This window comes from Scyliorhinus canicula, chromosome 15 (genome assembly GCF_902713615.1).
Source record: "Scyliorhinus canicula chromosome 15, sScyCan1.1, whole genome shotgun sequence".
NCBI classification, from domain to species: Eukaryota; Metazoa; Chordata; class Chondrichthyes; order Carcharhiniformes; family Scyliorhinidae; genus Scyliorhinus; species Scyliorhinus canicula.
In genome coordinates, this window is record NC_052160.1 from 120,193,724 (window position 1) to 120,212,938 (window position 19,215).

Sequence of the window (19,215 nt, forward strand, 5' to 3'; positions counted from 1 at the left end):
CCTCCTGCACTCCCGGCTCCACTGCAACCCCAAAGATTGCGAGTCCCTAGCCTGGCTTGACCCTGGATCCTACCACCCTCGACACCGTCCTTGCTACCCCCTTCCAAAACTCCCCCAGCGCTGGGCATGCCCAGAACATATGGGCATGGTTCGCTGGGCTCCCCGAGCACCTAGCACACCTATCTTCGTCCCCGAAAAACCTACTCATCCTCGTCCCAGTCATGTGGGCCCTGCGCAGCACCTTGAACTGTATGAGGCTAAGCCTTGCGCAAGAAGAGGAGGAATTCACTCTTTCCAGGGCATCCGCCCACGTCCCCTCCTCAATCTCCTCACCCAGCTCCCCCTCCCATTAACCCTTCAGCTCCTCCACCGAGGCCTCATCCACCTCCTGCATGACGTGGTACACGTCCAAAATCCTCCCCCCTCCAACCCACACCCCCGAGAGCACCCTGTCCCGTACTCCACGTGGGGGCAGCAGAGGGAACCCCTCCACCTGCCGCCTGGCAAACGCCCTAACCTGCATGTACCTAAACATGTTCCCCGGGGGGGAGCCCAAACTTCCCCTCTAACTCACCCAGGCTCGCAAACCTCCCATTCGCAAATAGGTCCCCCTCAACCTCCTAATATCTACCCTGTGCCAGCTCAGAAACCCACAATCGATGCTCCCTGGAACAAACCGGTGGTTCCCCCATATCGGGGACTCCATCGAGCCCCCCACCTCCCCCCATGCCGTCTCCATTGCCCCCAAATTTTGAGGGTAGCTGCCACCACCGGGCTTGTGGTATACCTCATTGGAGCGAGCGGCAACGGCGCCGTTACCAGCACCTCCAGGCTCGTGTCCACGCAGGATGCCATCTCCATCCTCTTCCATGCTGCCCCTGCCCCGTCCATTACCCACTTACGCACCATCGCTGCGTTGGCAGCCCAATAGTACTCACAGAGGTTGGGCAACGCCAGCCTCCCCCTATCCCTGCCCTGCTCCAAAAACACCCTTCTCACCCTCAGAGTCCCATGCGCCCATACAAATCCTGTAATACTCCTGTTGACCCTCCTAAAAAAGGCCTTCGGGATAAGGATGGGGAGGCACTGGAACAGGAACAAAAACCTTGGGAGCACCGTCATCTTGACGGACTGCACCCTGCCCGCCAGCGACAGCGGCAACATGCCCCATCTTTTGAACTCCTCCTCCATTTGCTCCACCAGCCTCGTGAGGTTAACCTTGTGAAGGGCCCCCCAGCTCCTAGCCACCTGGACTCCCAGGTACCGAAAGCTCCTCCCCACCCTTTTCAGCGGGAGCCTACCAATCCCCTCCTCTTAATCCTCCGGGTGCACGACGAACAGCTCACTCTTACCCAGGTTGAGCTTGCACCCAGAAAAGCCCCCAAATTCCCTAAGGATCTGCATCACCTTCGGCATTCCCCCCACTGGGTCCGCCACATAAAGCAACAAGTCATCTGCGTATAATTTTTTAAAAAAATTTGGAGTACCCAATTAATTTGATCCAATTAAGGGGCAATTTAGCATGGCCAATCCACCTATTCTGCACATCTTTGGATTGTGGGGGCGAAACCCACGCAAACACGGGGAGAATGTGCAAACTCCACACGGACAGTGACCCAGAGCCGGGATTGAACCTGGGACCTCGGCGCCGTGAGGCAGCAATGCTAACCACTGCACCATCGTGCTCATCTGCGTATAATGACACTCGGTGCTCCTCCCCACCCCGCACCAGACCCCTCCAATTCCTCGACTCCCTCAATGCCATGGCCAGGGGCTCAATTGCCAACGCAAAGAGCAAAGGGGACAGGGGACACCCCTGCCTCGTCCCCGGTACAACCGAAAGTACTCCGATCTCCTCCTATTCGTGGCTATGCTCGCCATCGGGGCCTCATATAACAGCCTCACCCAACTGACAAACCCCTCCCCGAACCCAAACCTTTCAGCACCTCCCAAAAGTACCCCCACTCTCCGTGTCTAATGCTACCACTATCTCCGCCTCCCCTTCTACCGCCGGCATCATTATAACATTCCGAAGCCTACGTATATTGGTGTTCAGCTGCCTTCCCTGTATGGTCCTCATGAATGACCCCCGGCACACAGTCCTATATCCTTGTGGCCAAGATCTTCGCCAACAGCTTGGCATCCACATTTAACAACGAGACCGGCCTATATGATCCACACTGAAGGGGGTCCTTGTCCCGTTTAAGGATCAAGGAAATCAGCGCCCATGACATAGTTGGGGGCAAAGCCCCCTCTCGCTCCCTTGCCTCGTTAAAGGTCCTAACCAACAGGGGGCCCAACAGGTCTGTATACATTTGGTAAAATTCGACCAGAAACCCATCCGGCCCCGGCGCCTTCCCCGACTGCATGCTGCCTATCCCTTTGACCAACTCCTCCAGCCAAACCGGCGCCCCCAGCCCCTCCACCTGTCCCTCCTCCACCTTCGGAAATCTCAGCCTATCCAAAAAGCGGCCCATTACCCCCCCTCCACCGGGGGCTCGGACCGGTACAATTCCCCATAAAAGTCCCTGAAGACCCCGTTAATGTCCACCCCCCTTCGCACCACATTGCCTCCCCTATCCGTCACTCCACCAATCTCCCTGGCCGCGTCTCGCTTTCGTAGCTGATGCGCCAGCATCCTACTCGTCTTCTCCCCATATTCATAAACCGCTCCCTATGCCTCCCTGTGCCTTCCTCCACTGAGCTTCCGCCTTTCCGGTGGTCAGCAATCGAACTTGGCCTGAAGGTTACGTCGCTCCCTCAACAGTCCCTCCTCCGGAGCCTCCTGTCCACCCTCACCACCTCCCCCACCAACCTCTCCCTCTCTCTTTGCTGTCCCCTCTCACTATGGGCTCGGATGGAAATCAACTCCCCTCTAACCACCGCCTTTAATGCCTCCCAAACCGTCCCCACTCAGACCTCCCCATTATCATTGGCCTCTAAGTACCTCTTGAAACACCCTCGAACCCGCCCGTCCACCTTCTCATCCGCCAGCAGTCCCACCTCCAGGCGCCAGAGCGGGCGCTGGTCCCTCTCCTCCCCCAGCTCAAGGTCTACCCAGTGCGGGGCATGGCCCGAAATGACTATGGCCGAATACTCGGCATCCTTCACCCTCGAAATCAGCCCCCTGCTCAGGACAAATAAATCGATCCGGGAATAGGCTTCATGCACGTGGGAAAAAAATGAATACTCCCTGGCCCTCGGCCTCGCGAACCTCCAAGGATCCACCCCTCCAATCTGGTCCATAAACCCCCTCAACACCTTAGCCGCCGCGGGCCTCCTACCCATCCTGGACATGGATCGATCCAATGGAGGATCCAGCACTGTGTTAAAGTCCCCCCCCCAGAATCAGGCCCCCCATCTCCAGATCCGGAATGCGGCCCAGCATGCACCGCATAAAACCCGCATCGTCCCAATTTGGGGCATAGACATTCATCAGCACCACCCGCTCCCCTTGCAACTTGCTGCTTACCATCACATACCTCCCTCCACTGTCAGCCACCACCTTTGACGCCTCAAACGACACCCTTTTCCCCACCAGAATCGCCACCCCCCGATTTTTTGCATCCAGCCCCGAATGAAACACCTGGCCTACCCAGCCCTTCCTCAGTCTAACCTGGTCCGCCACCTTCAGATGCGTCTCTTGGAGCATAGCCACGTCTGCTTTCAGCCCCTTCAGGTGCGTAAACACCCGGGCCCGTTTGCCCGGCCCATTCAACCCCCTCACATTCCAAGTTATCAGCCAGATCAGAGGGCTCCCTGCCCCCCTCCCCTGCCGACTAGCCATAACCCGTCCCCTGCCCACCCCAGGCCAGTGCCCACCGCTCGGCCCATTCCCCACGGCGGCAAGCCCCCACCCCGGCCCCCCCTGCATACTCCCGCTCCTTCCTGGCCATTTCAGCAGCAACCCAGTACCCCCCCCCCCCATCTTCCCCACTCCCCCCCCCAGGCTAGGACGCCTCCCAGCCGCGTTACTCACTCCGTAGCACTCCCGTGAGCCAGCTAACTTCTGCTGACCCCGGCGACTCCCGCCACACCTCCGACCCCCCCCCCCCCCCAACGTGGGGCTACTCCTCCTCCCCCAGACCCGTCAGCAGGCCCTCCTCCTCCCCCTGCCGCTCTCGCGTGGGAAAAAAATCCCACGCTTCTCAGCTCCGACCCCGCCCCCATCCACCCTCAGCGCGGGAAACAGAAGAAAAGCCCGCGCTTTCCCTCTTCCCGACCCCGCCCACGCAAAAAAGACAGCACCCCACCCGCCCAGGAACCAACACACAACCAGCTTAAAACAGCATAAAACAGGGACCAAAAGTTAACACAGTTATTTACAAACCCCCGACCCTCAGTCAGAGTCCAACTTCTCGGCCTGCACAAAGGCCCACACCTCCTCCGGGGACTCAAAATAAAAGTGCCGGTCCTTGAAAGTGACCCACAGATGCGCCGGCTGTAACATGCCAAACTTCACACTCTTTCTGTGGAGCACCACCTTCATCTGGTTGTACCCGGCCCTCCGCTTAGCCACCTCCACACTCCAGTCCTGGTAGATCCGCACTACCGTGTTCTCCCACTTGCTTCTCCGCTCCTTCTTGGCCCACCTAAGCACGCACTCTCGGTCAGCGAACCGGTGGAATTGCACCAGCACAGCCCATGGCGATTCATTCGGCTTGGGCCTCCTGGCCAGTATTCTATGGGGCCCCTCCAGCTCCCATCAGCGAGTTCAACAAAACGACCACATAGGCCCCCAGGTCTGACCCCTCCAGCCCCTCCGTGAGGCCCAGGATCCGCAAATTCTTCCGCCTCGACCGGTTCTCCATCTCCTCGAACCGCTCTTGCCACTTCTTATGGGGCGCCTCATGCATCTCCACCTTTACCGCGAGGGCCTCATCCTCTCTTTCAGAGGCTTGTTGTCGGAGCTCCCGGATCTCCACCCCCTGGGCTGCCTGCGTCGCCAGCAGCTTGTCTGCATTTGCCTTCAGCAAGTCTAGCAGCTCCACTTTTAGCTCCTGAAAACATTGCTGGAGAGTCTCCTGCTGCACCTGCACCCACTGCCTCCATTCCTCGAGGCCTCTGCCGGCCGCCATCTTGATTCTCTTCCCCTGCTTTTTCTTAGGCGCTGCCACCGCTATTTTGCTGGCCCCACTCCTGGTCCAGACCATACACCACTGGGGATCCGCTGCAGACACCTTCCCACGTCGGGAACCGTCGAGCAAGTACTGCTGGGGGCCCTTAAAAGAGCACAAAAGTCCGTTCCTGGCGGGAGCTGCCGAACGTGCGGCTTAGCTCCGCATAGCTGCAACCGGAAGTCGGAATATTCCAATCATTAAGTACACTTATTTAGGGACACTCATAAAAGACTTGTAAGTGTACAGTTTAGTTTTAAGGCTGATGACATCCTTTGTTAGAGGAAGAATAAACACAGCAATATTTACAAAGCTCTTCGCGTGAGTGTCTCAAACCCGTTCAGGAATGTTACTCAAAGCTTCAAAATGAACTGAAGCAGTGACATGTTCAAATGAAATTGTTTCCGCATGAAGTCCTCCCAGCAGTGGAAAAAGTGATGATATTCATGTATGCATATTGAAAAGGCCTGTGCACCTGCTGAATAATATGCATCCACCTTCTGTGGCAATTCATGGAGGCCACAGTACACTCTCTAATGACTTGTTATCTCTCATCATTAAACATTCTCCTCACATACTTTTTAAAAAGATTTAGAGTACCCAATTCATTTTTTTCCAATTAAGGGGCAATTTAGTGTGGCCAATCCACCTACCCTGCACATCTTTGGGTTGTGGGGGCGAAACACACGCAGACATGGGGAGAATGTGCAAACTTCACACAGACAGTGACCCAGAGCCGGGATTGAACCTGGGACCTCAGCGCCGTGAGGCAGCAATGCTAACCACTGCGCCAGCGTGCTGCCCTCGCCTCACATACTTAACTCTAGCCTCCCATTTTCATCTTATTTGCATTCCTGACCATTTCCCCTTTTATAGTCATCTCCTTTTACATATTCAGATAATTTTAGTACCTCAGCCTTTCATCCATGCTCGCAAACAATAAAGCATCACTTAAATTTCAAGAAGAAACTCCTGAGTCCAAGTTTGCTACTTCCTATTAGCATTTTATTTTAATTCTCCCTTCCCCGAGTTTATTTTCCCTGTGCTGTGCACCATTCACTAATATTCCTAAGTTATTTTCCAGACAATTGTGCTCTGTGATGGCTTGCAGGAGGCAAAATTAGCTTTTAATACCTCGTCTGGAAGGAAAGGACTGTTTTTTGGCTCTGCTTGGCTAAGGCCATACGTAAGCAGCAAATTCACACAGCAACACAGTGGTTAGCACTGTTGTTTCATAGCGCCAGGGACCCGAGTTTGATTCCCGGCTTGGGTCACTGTGCGGAGTTTGCATGTTCTCCCCGTGTCTGCGTGGTTTTCCTTCGGGTGTTTCGGTTTCCTCCCACAAGCCCCGAAAGACTTGCTGTTGAGGTGAATTGGACATTCTGAATTCTCATCAGTGTACCTGAACAGGCGCCGGAATGTGGTGACTAGGGGATTTTCACAGTAACTTCACTGCAGTGTTAAAGTAAGCCTACTTGTGACACTAATAAAGATTATTATTATTATTGAAACACCCCAACTTGGACTAAATAAATGGCAAGTCAGAGTAAATCTATTGATTTTATAATCATGTGATGTTGAAGAAAGAAATCTCCTCTACCTCAGTGTGAGGTGTTCCAGCAGCTACTTGCCAATTGAATGAGGAGTGAACAGTTATTTGTAAGAGTTGACACTTATGAATTGACAGTCCAATTCTGGCCCAACAACGCTAACTGCACAGTAAACGCAAGATGGCAATTTTAGTCCACTGCAGGTTACTTGTTAACTTCTAGCCTGCTTACAACAGTTGGCCTTTCTAATGATCAGCTAGAAAGGTCAGAAGAATGCAGAGACATGGAAGTTCTTCAGAACACTGGTAAATATTTGGATTGATATAATGAGATTTTCATTACCTCTTTTCCCATAACCTCCATTTTGACGTATTCACGCATTCAAGTAAGATTAAAAATGGAGGCAAGTGGTGCCTAGCAGTGCCATGAACTTGTCTAATAACGTGTTCTTTCTCAGGTCGAGGTCTCTGATTTTGTTGATTCGGAATGTTGAAGTGCAAGGCAAACATTAGGTTTGATTTTTAATTCCCTCCTCCTCGTTCTTGCCAGATGGGGACCAGTTAAAACGGAGTGGTATATTTCTCTATTTCTTAACTGCCTTGGCCTGACCAACATGGTAAGGACTGTTATTCTTTGTTTCCCCCTTCCTCTCTTTTCTCTTCATCTGCCCTCTCCCGCTCTTACCATTTTGGTCAGTTGACAAATGGCATGCTATTGATGCCTGATCTTTAAAATTAGCCAACCTACCTGTTGCCACCCCTAAATAGGCATGTTTCTTGCTTTTCCCCCTTCTAGAAGTTGAAATTGGGTCCGAAACATGTCAATGTACGTCTACGGCTTTAAACTGGAACTGGAAAGTGAGCACTGCACTCCTATATGGATGCAGAGATTTGTTTGTCAGTGGACCTTTCTAGCACTTGGCACTGATGTGAGATTTTTGAGTGGCATATTTAAGCAAAGTAACAGGTGAATTGTTCAACGTATCATTCAATTTGGGAGTAATTGGAATAATATAATTTTCTGGGATGCTTCAGGATAAGCAGCTACAAGTCTGAGAGTTTCCAGTCTGTTTGCTAAACTGTAAAGATACCATAGAATTGGGAAACCAGAAGAGCAATGAAGAGTATTCCAAACGCATTTGCAAACATTTCCCAAATTGGAATTGACCACGGGTGGTGTCACAATTTTTCATTGGCACAGACGAACAATAACAGATTGAAAATCATTCTGTGTGACCCTATTATAAAGTAATCCAAGCATTGTTCAAGGCAGGAATATGAAAAGAATGTTAATAATCAGAAGCTAAGAGTTTAGATTTTTTTCAGAGCTCATTAACTTAAAAGATTTATGGCAGCTACAGGCAGCATTGTCAGAGCTCTCATCTTGCACCACTGTCTCTGACTCACTTTATAACAACACTGGCAAATTAAAATGAAACTATTTATCTTTAAAACTACAAAGCAGTTTTTTTTTACAATAATGAACTTGCAATCACAGTACAATTTTTAATGGATGAGAGCATTCTGATTGGCTCTTTTCCCAATTCAATCAACTATTCATTTCTCAATTAAAATTCTCTTTGGTGTTCACTATTGCCGAGACTAACGAGCTGTACAATGAGAAAGGATATGATATGCCAGATTTCCAATTTTAGTTCCAGACGCTATCGGGCAGTGTACCATTTTCTAAATGTTTAACAATTGGAATGATAGCCAAGCTTTGAATTAGTGTCCAAGTGAATTGCATTGTCTGATTTTATAAAATGACATTTGATATGGATTGAAAATTAAATGTGCAGGCTTTCTTGTCTGGGTGTTGATTTTCTTAAAACACCCTCACAGGCAACACTACTGAATGCAGACTGAGAGATATTTTAGGGGTATGTAATTGACTTCTTTAACAATGACTTTGATCCCAATGGCACCACTTGTCCCAGTACTTTTGAACCAGTACTTTTATTTACTTCAACAATCTTTTTTTTGTAATTCATAAGATATAGGAGCAGAATTAGGCCATTCGGCCCATCTAGTCTTCTCCGCAGCCTGTTGTGGCGATCCGATTGAACAAAGCCAGATGCACAGACTATAAGGTCATACTAACCCCCAACCATTACTGGGACACAGAACCCCTGAAGTAAAGTAAAGTCGCCATAGTCCTGGATGACCATAGGCTGCTTTCCCCTTTGAGGGGGAGAGCTGACTGGTGGTGATTTCACCTGAGGATCACCACGCCACAGGCGAGGGGCAAGGATGAGAAGGCGGGGCCTTCATAAATAACCTCAGCTGGTACAGGAATTAATCCCCCGCTGTTGGCCTTGCTCTGCATCATGAACCAGCCATCAAGCCAACTGAGCTAAACTGGCCGCCTTATGGAATCCCAACAGTGCATAAGGAGGCCATTTGGCCCATCTGACCCTCTGAACGAGCACCCTACTTCGGCCCAATCTCCAGAACCCCACCTAGCCTACTAAGGGGCAATTTCAGCATTGCCAATCTACCTAACCTGTACATCTTTGGACTACTGGAGGATAACATAAATGGAAGTACTTCATGGGAGCGAAGCAAAGAACATGCAGAATGAGTTAATCATTCTAGGGCACCTGTGGTAGACAATTAACTGAGGAATTGCCACAATCTTGGGAGCCTTCCTTAATTGGAAGCTAAGGTTTAGCTACAGGAGGAAGGTGACCATATGGCATTAGCATTTGGGAATCAGGCCTCACCAGTCTGATTGAAAGGCACAGCTGCCCTTATTAAGCCATTGAAATGCAAGTACCAGATAAAAGGTACTATTTATCAGATCTTGAAACGTTATCTTATTTAATTTAAATTATCCCAAATATTTGTGTTGCTAATGGCTTGTCTCTTGGCTGGGTCCTCAATCAATTTTTGGCAGCTCCATTGGTTTGAAGACACATTAATCCCCGGTGAGAACGCTGGATGTTGTTCAGATACAATCGAATTTGAATCATGGCACAAAATGCACAGTATCACTTACCTTTATTTTCTACCTTGAAATCCTCAGGAAGGAGGCTGTCTTGCCTGTTGCCAAGCACAAAGGCCAAGAAGGACAGGATGAGAGCATCCAGGATCCCAATTATAGCCAAGATGTAGGCCCAACGAACAGAACATGCTCCCAAAGTGTACTTGTCAGTTTTGTTCCCACACATTTGTTTGACCGCATCTGAATCCCAGCCATCGGGGTAAATCATGCATCCCATTATGAGACCAGTAGCTAAAGGGAAAATAATCTTTGTTATAGCAATTTTGTGTTGTTGCGACATACAATAAAACATAAGCTGAGATAAAACATTTTTAAAAATTCTTTCATGGGGTGTGCCATTGCTGGCTAAGCCAGTATTTATTGCCCACCTCTAATTTGGCTTGGTGATGGTGAAGCTCCTAAACCAGAGCAGTCCATGGTACACCCACAATGCTGTTAGGATGGGAATTCCAGGATTTTGACCCAGCGACAGTGAAGAAACGACGATATAGTTTCCCAAGTCAGGATGGTATGTGGCTTGGAGGGAAGCTTGCAGGTGGCGGTGTTCCCATGTATCTGCTGCCTTGTCAATCTAAGTGGCAGAGCTCCCGGGTTATTTATTTATTTATTTATTTTTTAAGTACTCAGTTATTTTTTTTTTCCCAATTAAGGGGCAATTTAGCGTGGCCAATCCACCTAACCTGCACATCTTTGGGTTGTGGGGGTGAAACCCATGCAGAAATGGGGAGAATGTGCAAACTCCACACGGACAGTGACCCAGGGCCGGGATTCAAACCCGGGTCTTCAGCGCCACAGTCCCAGTGCTATCCACTGCGCCACATGCCGCCCCTGGTTACTTATTAACATATTTTTTGTTTATGAAAATCCAAGTTGTTCCTGGCAGCAGCTTCAAAGATCGAAACACACACTTCTATCTGATTGATTTGTCTGAAAGACCTGCTGAAAAAATTAACCTTTCATAAACACGACTGGAACAAGACATTTTTACAATTTTCATCTGTTTCAGCAAATAAAAGCAATAGCTAAGGGAAGTCATGAAGCACAGAAACATTGAAAGTATGAAACGATCCTTTTTCAACATTTCCAAAAAGTAGAACCAATATTTTAGTTATACCCAAAACAATATGTTGATAGATTATATATATAAGCTGGCCTGAAGTAGTATTGCTAACTGTTGCCTGAAACAGAACTCCCGAGAGGAGACTCTCCTGTGATTTCCCAAATCTTCCCCTACTGATAGCCAGTTTTACCATATCTCCACTGTCCGCCAGAGAATCCCCATACATATTAGAGCATAGAACATTACACACGGTACAGGCCCTTCGGCACTTGATGTTGCGCCGTCCTGTGAAACCCCTCTAAAGTCCCTCTACAATATTCCCTTATCGTCCATATGCCTATCCAATGACCATTTGAATGTGTTTAGTGTTGGCGAGTCCACTACTGTTGCAGGCAGGGCATTCCACGCCCTTACTACTCTCTGAGTAAAGAACATACCTCTGACATCTGTCCTATATCTATCTCCCCTCAATTTAAAGCTATGCCCCTCGTGCTGGACATCACCATCCGAGGAAAAAGGCTCTCAATGTCCACCCGATCTAATCCTTCATTTCTAGAGTTAAAATTGAAAAGCAGGAAAGTTATGTTAAACTTTGGCTGTGGTACTGTGTAGAGTTCCGCTCTCGATATTAAAAAAAATATAAAAGCACAAAAGAGAATGTAGAAACAATTTACTAAGTGATACCAGAGCTGAGATTTTAAAACAATCAGGGTGAACAGGTTTGGCCTCTTTTTCAATAGAAATGGGCATAAGTAGACAATGTAGCCTCTTGTATACCCGCCTGACATGCCTTTCCAATGAAGTCAATGCAAAGTAAAATTGGGCGGTGAACACAACAATGGCCAAATTGCCACTGCCTCATTTTTGACAGTGCCAGAAATTAAAAATCAACCTGTGTGTCATTTTTCATTGGTGAATGAGAAAATAACGCTCGTTTTATCCTGTACAACAAAATAGAACTTAAAGAAAAAATTAATTGCATATATCTTAAAACCAAACTTAAGGGCAACATTGGACAATGGCACAAATCTACTCTTGCAGGTGCACCAGTGCAGTAATTTTAAACCAAATACTCACGGAGTACAAGGTTTAATGTCACTTTTGTATAATAATGGTTAGGCAAAGGCCGGTGTAGTGCTGCGGTGGTTAGCACTCCTGCCTCACAGCACTGAGGACCCGGGGGTTCAATTACGGCCCCGGCGCACTATCTGTGTGGAATTTACACTTTCTTTCCAAGTCTGCGTGGGTCTCATCCCCACAACCCAAAGATGTGCAGCGTAGGTGGATTGGCCACGCTAAATTGCCCCTTAATTGGGAAAAAAAAGAATTGTGTACTTTAAATTTATTTAACAAAACAATGGTTGGGCAAATTGTTGGGTCAATCTGGAACGTTAGCTTCGCTTTACAGGCTGATCTTGTGGTTTCACCTAAACTGAGGCTGCAGTTGATCAAGGCATGGGACACCTGCACCCATTGTGTGGGGTCAAGTTGCACCAAATTCTGAGATGAAAGGGTTCCTTCTAACTTTAGTCAGCAACAGTTATCGGAAGCCTTGCTGAAATAACTTGGCCTAGAGCACACTGTTGGTCTGTTGCAGTTTGCCATGAAAAAGAGGTTGGATTTCCGTACCAGCCTCCCCGAACAGGCGCCGGAATGTGGCAACTAGGGGCTTTTCACAGTAACTTCATTTGAAGCCTACTTGTGACAATAAGCGATTTTCAGTGGTGGCGGCAGAAAAATAAAATTGGTCACTAAGGCACAGCAGAGACACATGGGCAAAGCCCACTTTTTCCCCATGGGACATGTTTAGAGAAGGGCACAGAAGCTGAGTCAGGGATCAGGCACTATGGAAATCTCCCCAAACTGTGGCGTGACTGCAGATTGGGTCTGTCGGCCCATACCTGCTTGGTGGATTGCAGCATCGTCCACGAGTTTTGGTTCTGTGTATAGTACAATTCTTTATTGTGGTTAGTCTGGGAAGCTCAGATGTCAGGAAATAAAATAAGCTCAAATGTTTTAAATAGCATGATAAAAGCGCTCCAATATAAGTGAGTGGGTGATCCATTCATTCGGAGATATCGAGTTATATTGGATAAACAATTTGAGCATTTCTAGCTGTTTGTTAGGCAGAGATTAGGTAAGTGAGACTCAGCTTTTCAAAAATTCTTCCAGCCACATTATAGTTTTTAGCCACATTATTGATGAATCCCATGAATCAAGATTTGTATTTATAATTTTTTGTCACTGTGAAAGTTTAACAGGAACAGCTGTACGTTTTTCGAATGCTGCTGGCAGCAAGCTGCAAGAGAACTTTGTCAGTCAAAGAATAAATCTCAAGAGATCAATTAATTGAAACCTAGCCATTTCATCAAACAATTCACGTGACCGTGACACATTCAAAATTAATCAGGCACAGGAAGGCTTCGCTCATCATGCTTGTCATCGTTGCTTTGTTGTCTCACAAGTGTGTCAGATCATTAATTGGGGGAAATAGGACTAGACTGCATCACTTAATTTTCTCTGGCATTTCAAACTGAACAACTGTTGTTTGAAAAGGTTAATGAATGCTCTTTTACTCTTGTGGGGAGTAAGTTGCTGCTCATTGCCTACCACATGCGACTTGCACTCATGTCTGTGAACGTTTGAATGCCTTTTCCTTCACTAGCACTGATTTTTTTCCTACCCACGGCTGTTAAATAAATAGTAAGAAGTCTTACAACACCAGGTTAAAGTCCAACAGGTTTGTTTCAAGCACGAGCTTTCGGAGCACTGCTCCTTCACCTGGTGTTGTAAAACTTCTTACTGTGCTCACCCCAGTCCAACGCCGGCATCTCCACATCATGGTTAAATAAATAGACCGGGGAAAGGGATTGGATTGTTTGACAAGCTGAACATTGGCTCACTGATGAATGTTTAAAGTCCTAACCTTATTCCAAACCTCATAAGTAAAGGGGTTACATCACTTGGGACTGAGAGCAATAAATAAATCACTGGATCTCATTCTTAATGTTAATATGATGTACCCTGAGCACCCAGGACACAGTAGATAAATACTTTATGATTTGTGGCATGGCTCCAAGCCCCACGCCTCAAATATGTTCTTCTGCTAAGGTTTTTCTAAACGTTTTCAGTTTAGCACCGGCCAATGGCAGCTAGATTGAAAATCTAAAACAATCAGGAGGGGAAGGATTAAAAATCGGAATGTGGGAAATTTTACAGCTGTTCTTAAAAGGCTAACAGTGACTTTGTGGGTTACAATGAATGAGAATCCCTCGGGAAGATCCACCCTAACTATTGGATGATGAAATGAAATGAAAATTGAAATTGAAACTGAAAATTGCTTATTGTCACAAGTAGGCTTCAAATGAAGTTACTGTGAAAAACCCCTAGTCACCACATTCTGGCACATGTTCGGGGAAGCTGGTACGGGAATTAAACCCTCGCTGCTGGCCTGCCTTGGTCTGCTTTAAAAGCCAGCTATTTAGCCCTGTGCTAAACCAGCCCCTGATGGAGTATATTCTCAGTTTGGCGCGCAGGACAGGATCATTCTTTCTCTGCACAGAGTGCTGGCTGAGGCGAAGAAACTGGCATTCAAGTCACAGGCCACAGAGACGGCTTTTCTCACAGCTAATCCAGCACTCTGTGCAGAAATATCTGCAAACGTTGCCCAGGCCATTACGCTGGGGGGTTGGAAAAGGTTCGCAGCCAGGAACCCTGAGAACTGGGTGCTATTTTTAAAGGGCGCCCCGATTTCTAATACAAAACGCAGGAACACCCCTCGCCACCCTCCATCACACCTCCCCAACTGGTAAGGCAAACCCCTCCTCTAACTGGTAAGGTGAACCAGCCCCAACCGGTAAGGCGAACCCCCTGCCCAACTGGTCAAGGGGAACTCGCCCAATGGACTCCACAGAAGGCACCCAGTGGCATATCTGCCTGGCATACCCCTCTTCCCTCTCCCATCTCTACTTACCGTGTGCTCCCCGCACCCCCAGGCAGGGACCTTTTGCCTGGTTTCCATTTTCATCACCTGGTGAAGGGGCTACGCTCTGAAAGCTAGTGATTCAAAAAAAAACCTGTTGGAGTTTAACCTGGTGTTGTAAGACTCCTTACTGTGCCCACCCCTGTCCAACGCCGGCATCTCCCCATTTAAAAAAAATACTGTTGTAAACCGACATGTCGCAGAGGGGAGTATTCCTAATGTGGGGGGCGTGAGTGGGCAGGAGAGAGAGATGATATGGCAGGTAATCTAGCTCGGGTAGCACGGTAGCACAGTAGTTAACACAGTTGCTTCACAGCTCCAGAGTCCCAAGTTCAATTCCCGGCTTGGGTCACTGTGCGGAGACTGCACTTTCTCCCCGTGTCTGCGTAGGTGTCCTCCGGGTGCTCCGGTTTCCTCCCATAGTCCCATGATGAGCAGGTTAGGTGGATTGGCCATTCTAAATTGCCCATAGTGTCCAAAAAGGTTAAGTGGGGTTACTGTGTTTTGAGGAGGGTAGAGGCGTGGAGCTTAAGTAGGGTGCTCTTTCCAAGGGCCAGTGCAGACTCGATGGGCCGAATGGCCTCCTTCTGCACTGTAAAATCTATGATAATTTTATTTAAATGTATCAAAATGAGTTTCTGAATGGGAACCTCATTATGTCAGTGGCGGGAAGAATCGGAAAATGAGATCTCGCTGGTGAGATTTTCGTTTTTCGAGTCTCGTGATATTTTGCGCCCACAATCGCCCGCGGCAAACACGGTGGCAAAATCGCAGCAGCTTTTCAGGTTGTGACGTAAAAAGCATGAATTATGTGTAGACTTGATTTGCCCATAGACTCAGTCAGTTGTCCGAATTCAAGTCAGTTTATCTTTACATGGAATAAAACATAACAGAACTAAAATGCAACATAAAATATATCCCATTTCCCAAAGTGATGTCAACAGTACTACCCAATTGTTGGAACTTATTTCACATATGTACTTGAAGATTACTGATACGCCTCCTCAGACTGTGTGTGACAACCAGAATCATTTTCATGGACCATTATGACAATTGTTTTTCCAACAATAGTATATCTCACATGATTTGCAGGCTTTGTAGCACCTAACTTCTTATGAACAAATAATTATACATAAAGTGTGAAAAGACAGTCATACTCTCTTCCTATCCATTAGACAGTTTAACCTTAAGTATGGACCCTTTTAATCATTAAAAATAATTTTCCTCTTTCAAGAATTAACATGACGAGTGTCTGACAAATGTAGGAACGTTTGAATAGCCAGGACAAGATTGGGTGGAAGGCCAGAAGTCTCTCGGAGCTGCAGCATTTAACAACAGGACCTCATTATCAATTCTTTCCTTCTGCTTCTCATATGGTAGCCAGACAGCTCGACAAGCTGGTCACCACTCAGGTGGGAAAGCCAGTGATAGAAGGCCACAGACGGGCTATTATCTAGCAATTGGGAACGACAGTGGCTCGGTGGGAAGTGAAGTTGTTGGGGATTAGGGAGGCAGAGCCAAGTAATCACAGGGCGGGTAGCTTTAGATTGGAGTTTAGTGGGCTGGGATAGGAAGCTAGAATTCAAAGGTTTAGTGCGGGGTGGGGGGGAGGGGGGGGGGGGCGACCAATTATACCGGCAATCAGTAGAAGGAAACACCTTCTCTTCCAGGCCAGCATGAAATGCTGCTTATTATTATAAATCTACAAATTAAGGTGAATGGTTTATTGAAAGCTGCGTTCAAGCAATTATTTTAACTATCTGGAATTTCCTGGTGTCTGCGGGCATTCACATCCATACTGTGTTTAAAAGAAGCTATTAAATAAATTTTCTGTGGTTGCAGCATATCAGGGACAGTGGCAGTGTCAGGCAAAGGTGGGAACAGAACAGGAATATTCAATTAAAAGTGCAGCCGCAGAAGATCCTTCACAGTTCAACACATTCAAATCACACGCACAAGGAATTTTAAATGTCGGATTAGAGCAAATGCAGACCCAATTTTAACCCATTCCAGCCAACATAAACCGTGCCAATGGACAGTTAAAAATTGGGAGGATGACTTAACGGCCCTTTGATCTTGTTGCCTTCTTGTGAGATGTAACTTTACTCTTCGGAGGCAGTTGAGGATTAGGATTTGAACAAAAACAGAAAATGTTGAATCCGTGGGAAGCAGGACGCATCGACAATGGGTAGAAATTAATGGTTTATTACGATACAAATCTAAACTCCTCCACTTCCTTAGGGTCTCCTTCCCCGACCTGCACCCAGGCCGGGACTTTTATGTGAGGTGGGGCTGTCCGTGTTAACGGGTGGCATGGGCAGTGGCGAAGACTGTGGCACTGGGACGTCTGAATCAACGGCTGGTACGGCTGGAGTATCCTGCACACGGCTTTGATGGTGGTCCACACGGTGATTAGACTCACGGCCCTGTGCCTGTATTCGGTAGAAAACGGGTCCCAGTTTTCGGCAACATGATGCCCGGGATCCAAGCGGCTCTGTCGTCAAAACTCCGCACGTGTATCACGTCTCTTGGGGCGACTCATGCAGCAGCTTGCTGTGGCCTACAACCGCCTCAGTTTGGTACTGAGCACGGCGCACATTCGTGCCAATATCCAGAGACTCAACCGGGTGCGCAGGTGGCGACCTATCAACATCCGGGCTGGCACGATGCCTGTTGTGGCATGCGGGGCCGTCCAGTAGCAGAATAAGAACCTGGCTAAGCGGGTCTCCCAGGAACCCAATGTCTGCTTCTTCATTCCCAGCTTGAAAGTTTGCATCACCCACTCAGCCAATCCATTTACAGCCAGGTGGTACGGGCGGTCCTCACGTGACAGATCCCGTTGATGGATACGAATGCTGCAAATTATGTACGACTGACAACCATACCATTCTCTGACACCAGCATCACATGTATGCCGTGTGTGCTACAAATGTGCCAGAGTTTGTCTATGCAGGCCTGGGCCATCGTCGCTTGTATCTTGAGGACCTCCATCCACTTGGAGTGGACATCGATGAGGATGAGGAACATTGCACCGTGAAAAGGGACCCGCAAAGTCTATATGAAGGTGAGACCACGGATATCCCGGCCATTCCCATGGGTGGAGCGGGGCTGCAGGAGGAAACTTCTAGTGTTCCTGACACTGTACATAGTGCTGGGCCACCATCTCGATGTCTGCATCGATGCCAGGCCACCAAACATAGTTACGAGCTAACATTTTCATCTTGGACACCCCTGAGTGTCTATTGTGGTGGCCCATCAAGAGCGGGCAGCGCCCATATTCGGGGAGCACCATGCGGGTTCCCCAAATGAGTGCTCCGTCCTCTATGCTCAGCTCCTGCATCTTTGTGGCATGGGCCTTCACTTCTTGCAGTAAAGCCTGGCGCGGTGTCCCATACTGGACCATATGGCGGATGCATGATAGCTGAGGGTCAATCTGGGTCCACCCGCAAATGCGGGATGCTGTGACGGGTAATGAGTCTATAAAATGGAGGGCGGCAATGACCTCGCCACTGGGGAAATGGCCTGGTTGGAAGGGGTTGCCCCAAAGCGGTGTTCCAGAACATCATATGCCGCCAGCAGCAGTGCCCATCGCTGGATGCCGGCAGAAGCAATGGGAGGAATCGCCCGACCTTCCTTGAAGAGTACGAGGAGGGGCTTGTGGTCTGTGAGAACAGTGAAGTGATGCCCTTGGGTATACTGATGAAACTTCTTGATTCCGAACACGACGGCCAAACCCTCTTTCTTGATCGTTTCTCTGCGCTTGTCGAGGTGAAGGCGATGGGACGTTCAGACCCGTCGTCCATGTGTGGGCCAGCACAGCCCCAACGGCATATGGAGAAGTGTAACAGGACAACAGGAGTGGCTGTTTCAGGTCGAAGTGGGTTAGTGATCTTGCTGAGGAAACTGTTGCTTCACCTGAGTGACAGCTGTCGGCTGCTCCTGGGCTCACTCCCAGATAGTGGAGATGGGGCTAACGTGGTGACCTGGTTCGGGAGGAACTTGCCATTGTAATTGACTCGGCCTAGGAATGATCGGAGTTCTGTCAGGCCACCTGGGACAGGGGCCTCCCTAGTTGGCACAGTGGTTAGCACTACTGCCTGACAGCTCCAGAGTCCTAGGTTCAATTCCGGCCTCGGGTGACTGCCTGTGTGGAGTCTGCATTTTCTCCCCGTGTGTGCGTGGGTTCCCTCCGGGTGCTTTGGTTTCCTCCCACAGTCCAAAGATGTGCAGGTTAGGTGGATTGGCCATGATAAATTGCCCGTTAGTGTCCAAAAGTATCCAAAAGGACTAGGTTCCAGGGATACGATGGAGGCATGAGCTTAACTGGGTGCTCTTTCCAAGGGTCAATGCAGACTCGATGGGCCGAATTCTATGATTCTATGATGAATTTCCTGTACTTTTGCACCGTGTGCAAACCATGGCCATCAGCACGGTAGCCAAGGTACGTTACCTTGACGGCTTTGAAGACACACATCTCCCGCAGGCTTCCCCAAAGCACCTCAG

At 48.5% G+C, this 19,215-nt stretch overlaps 1 protein-coding gene across 1 annotated transcript in view; it reads right to left on the reverse strand.

The window, feature by feature from the left end:
• The window catches only part of LOC119978597 (LHFPL tetraspan subfamily member 5 protein-like), a 214,734-nt gene that overhangs the window by 28,484 nt on the left and 167,035 nt on the right, over positions 1–19,215 (reverse strand). The window contains exon 2 of the mRNA XM_038820366.1: positions 9,665–9,901. Within this exon, the coding sequence (XP_038676294.1) occupies positions 9,665–9,901 (237 nt within the window). The remainder of the gene's footprint in view (positions 1–9,664; positions 9,902–19,215) is intronic.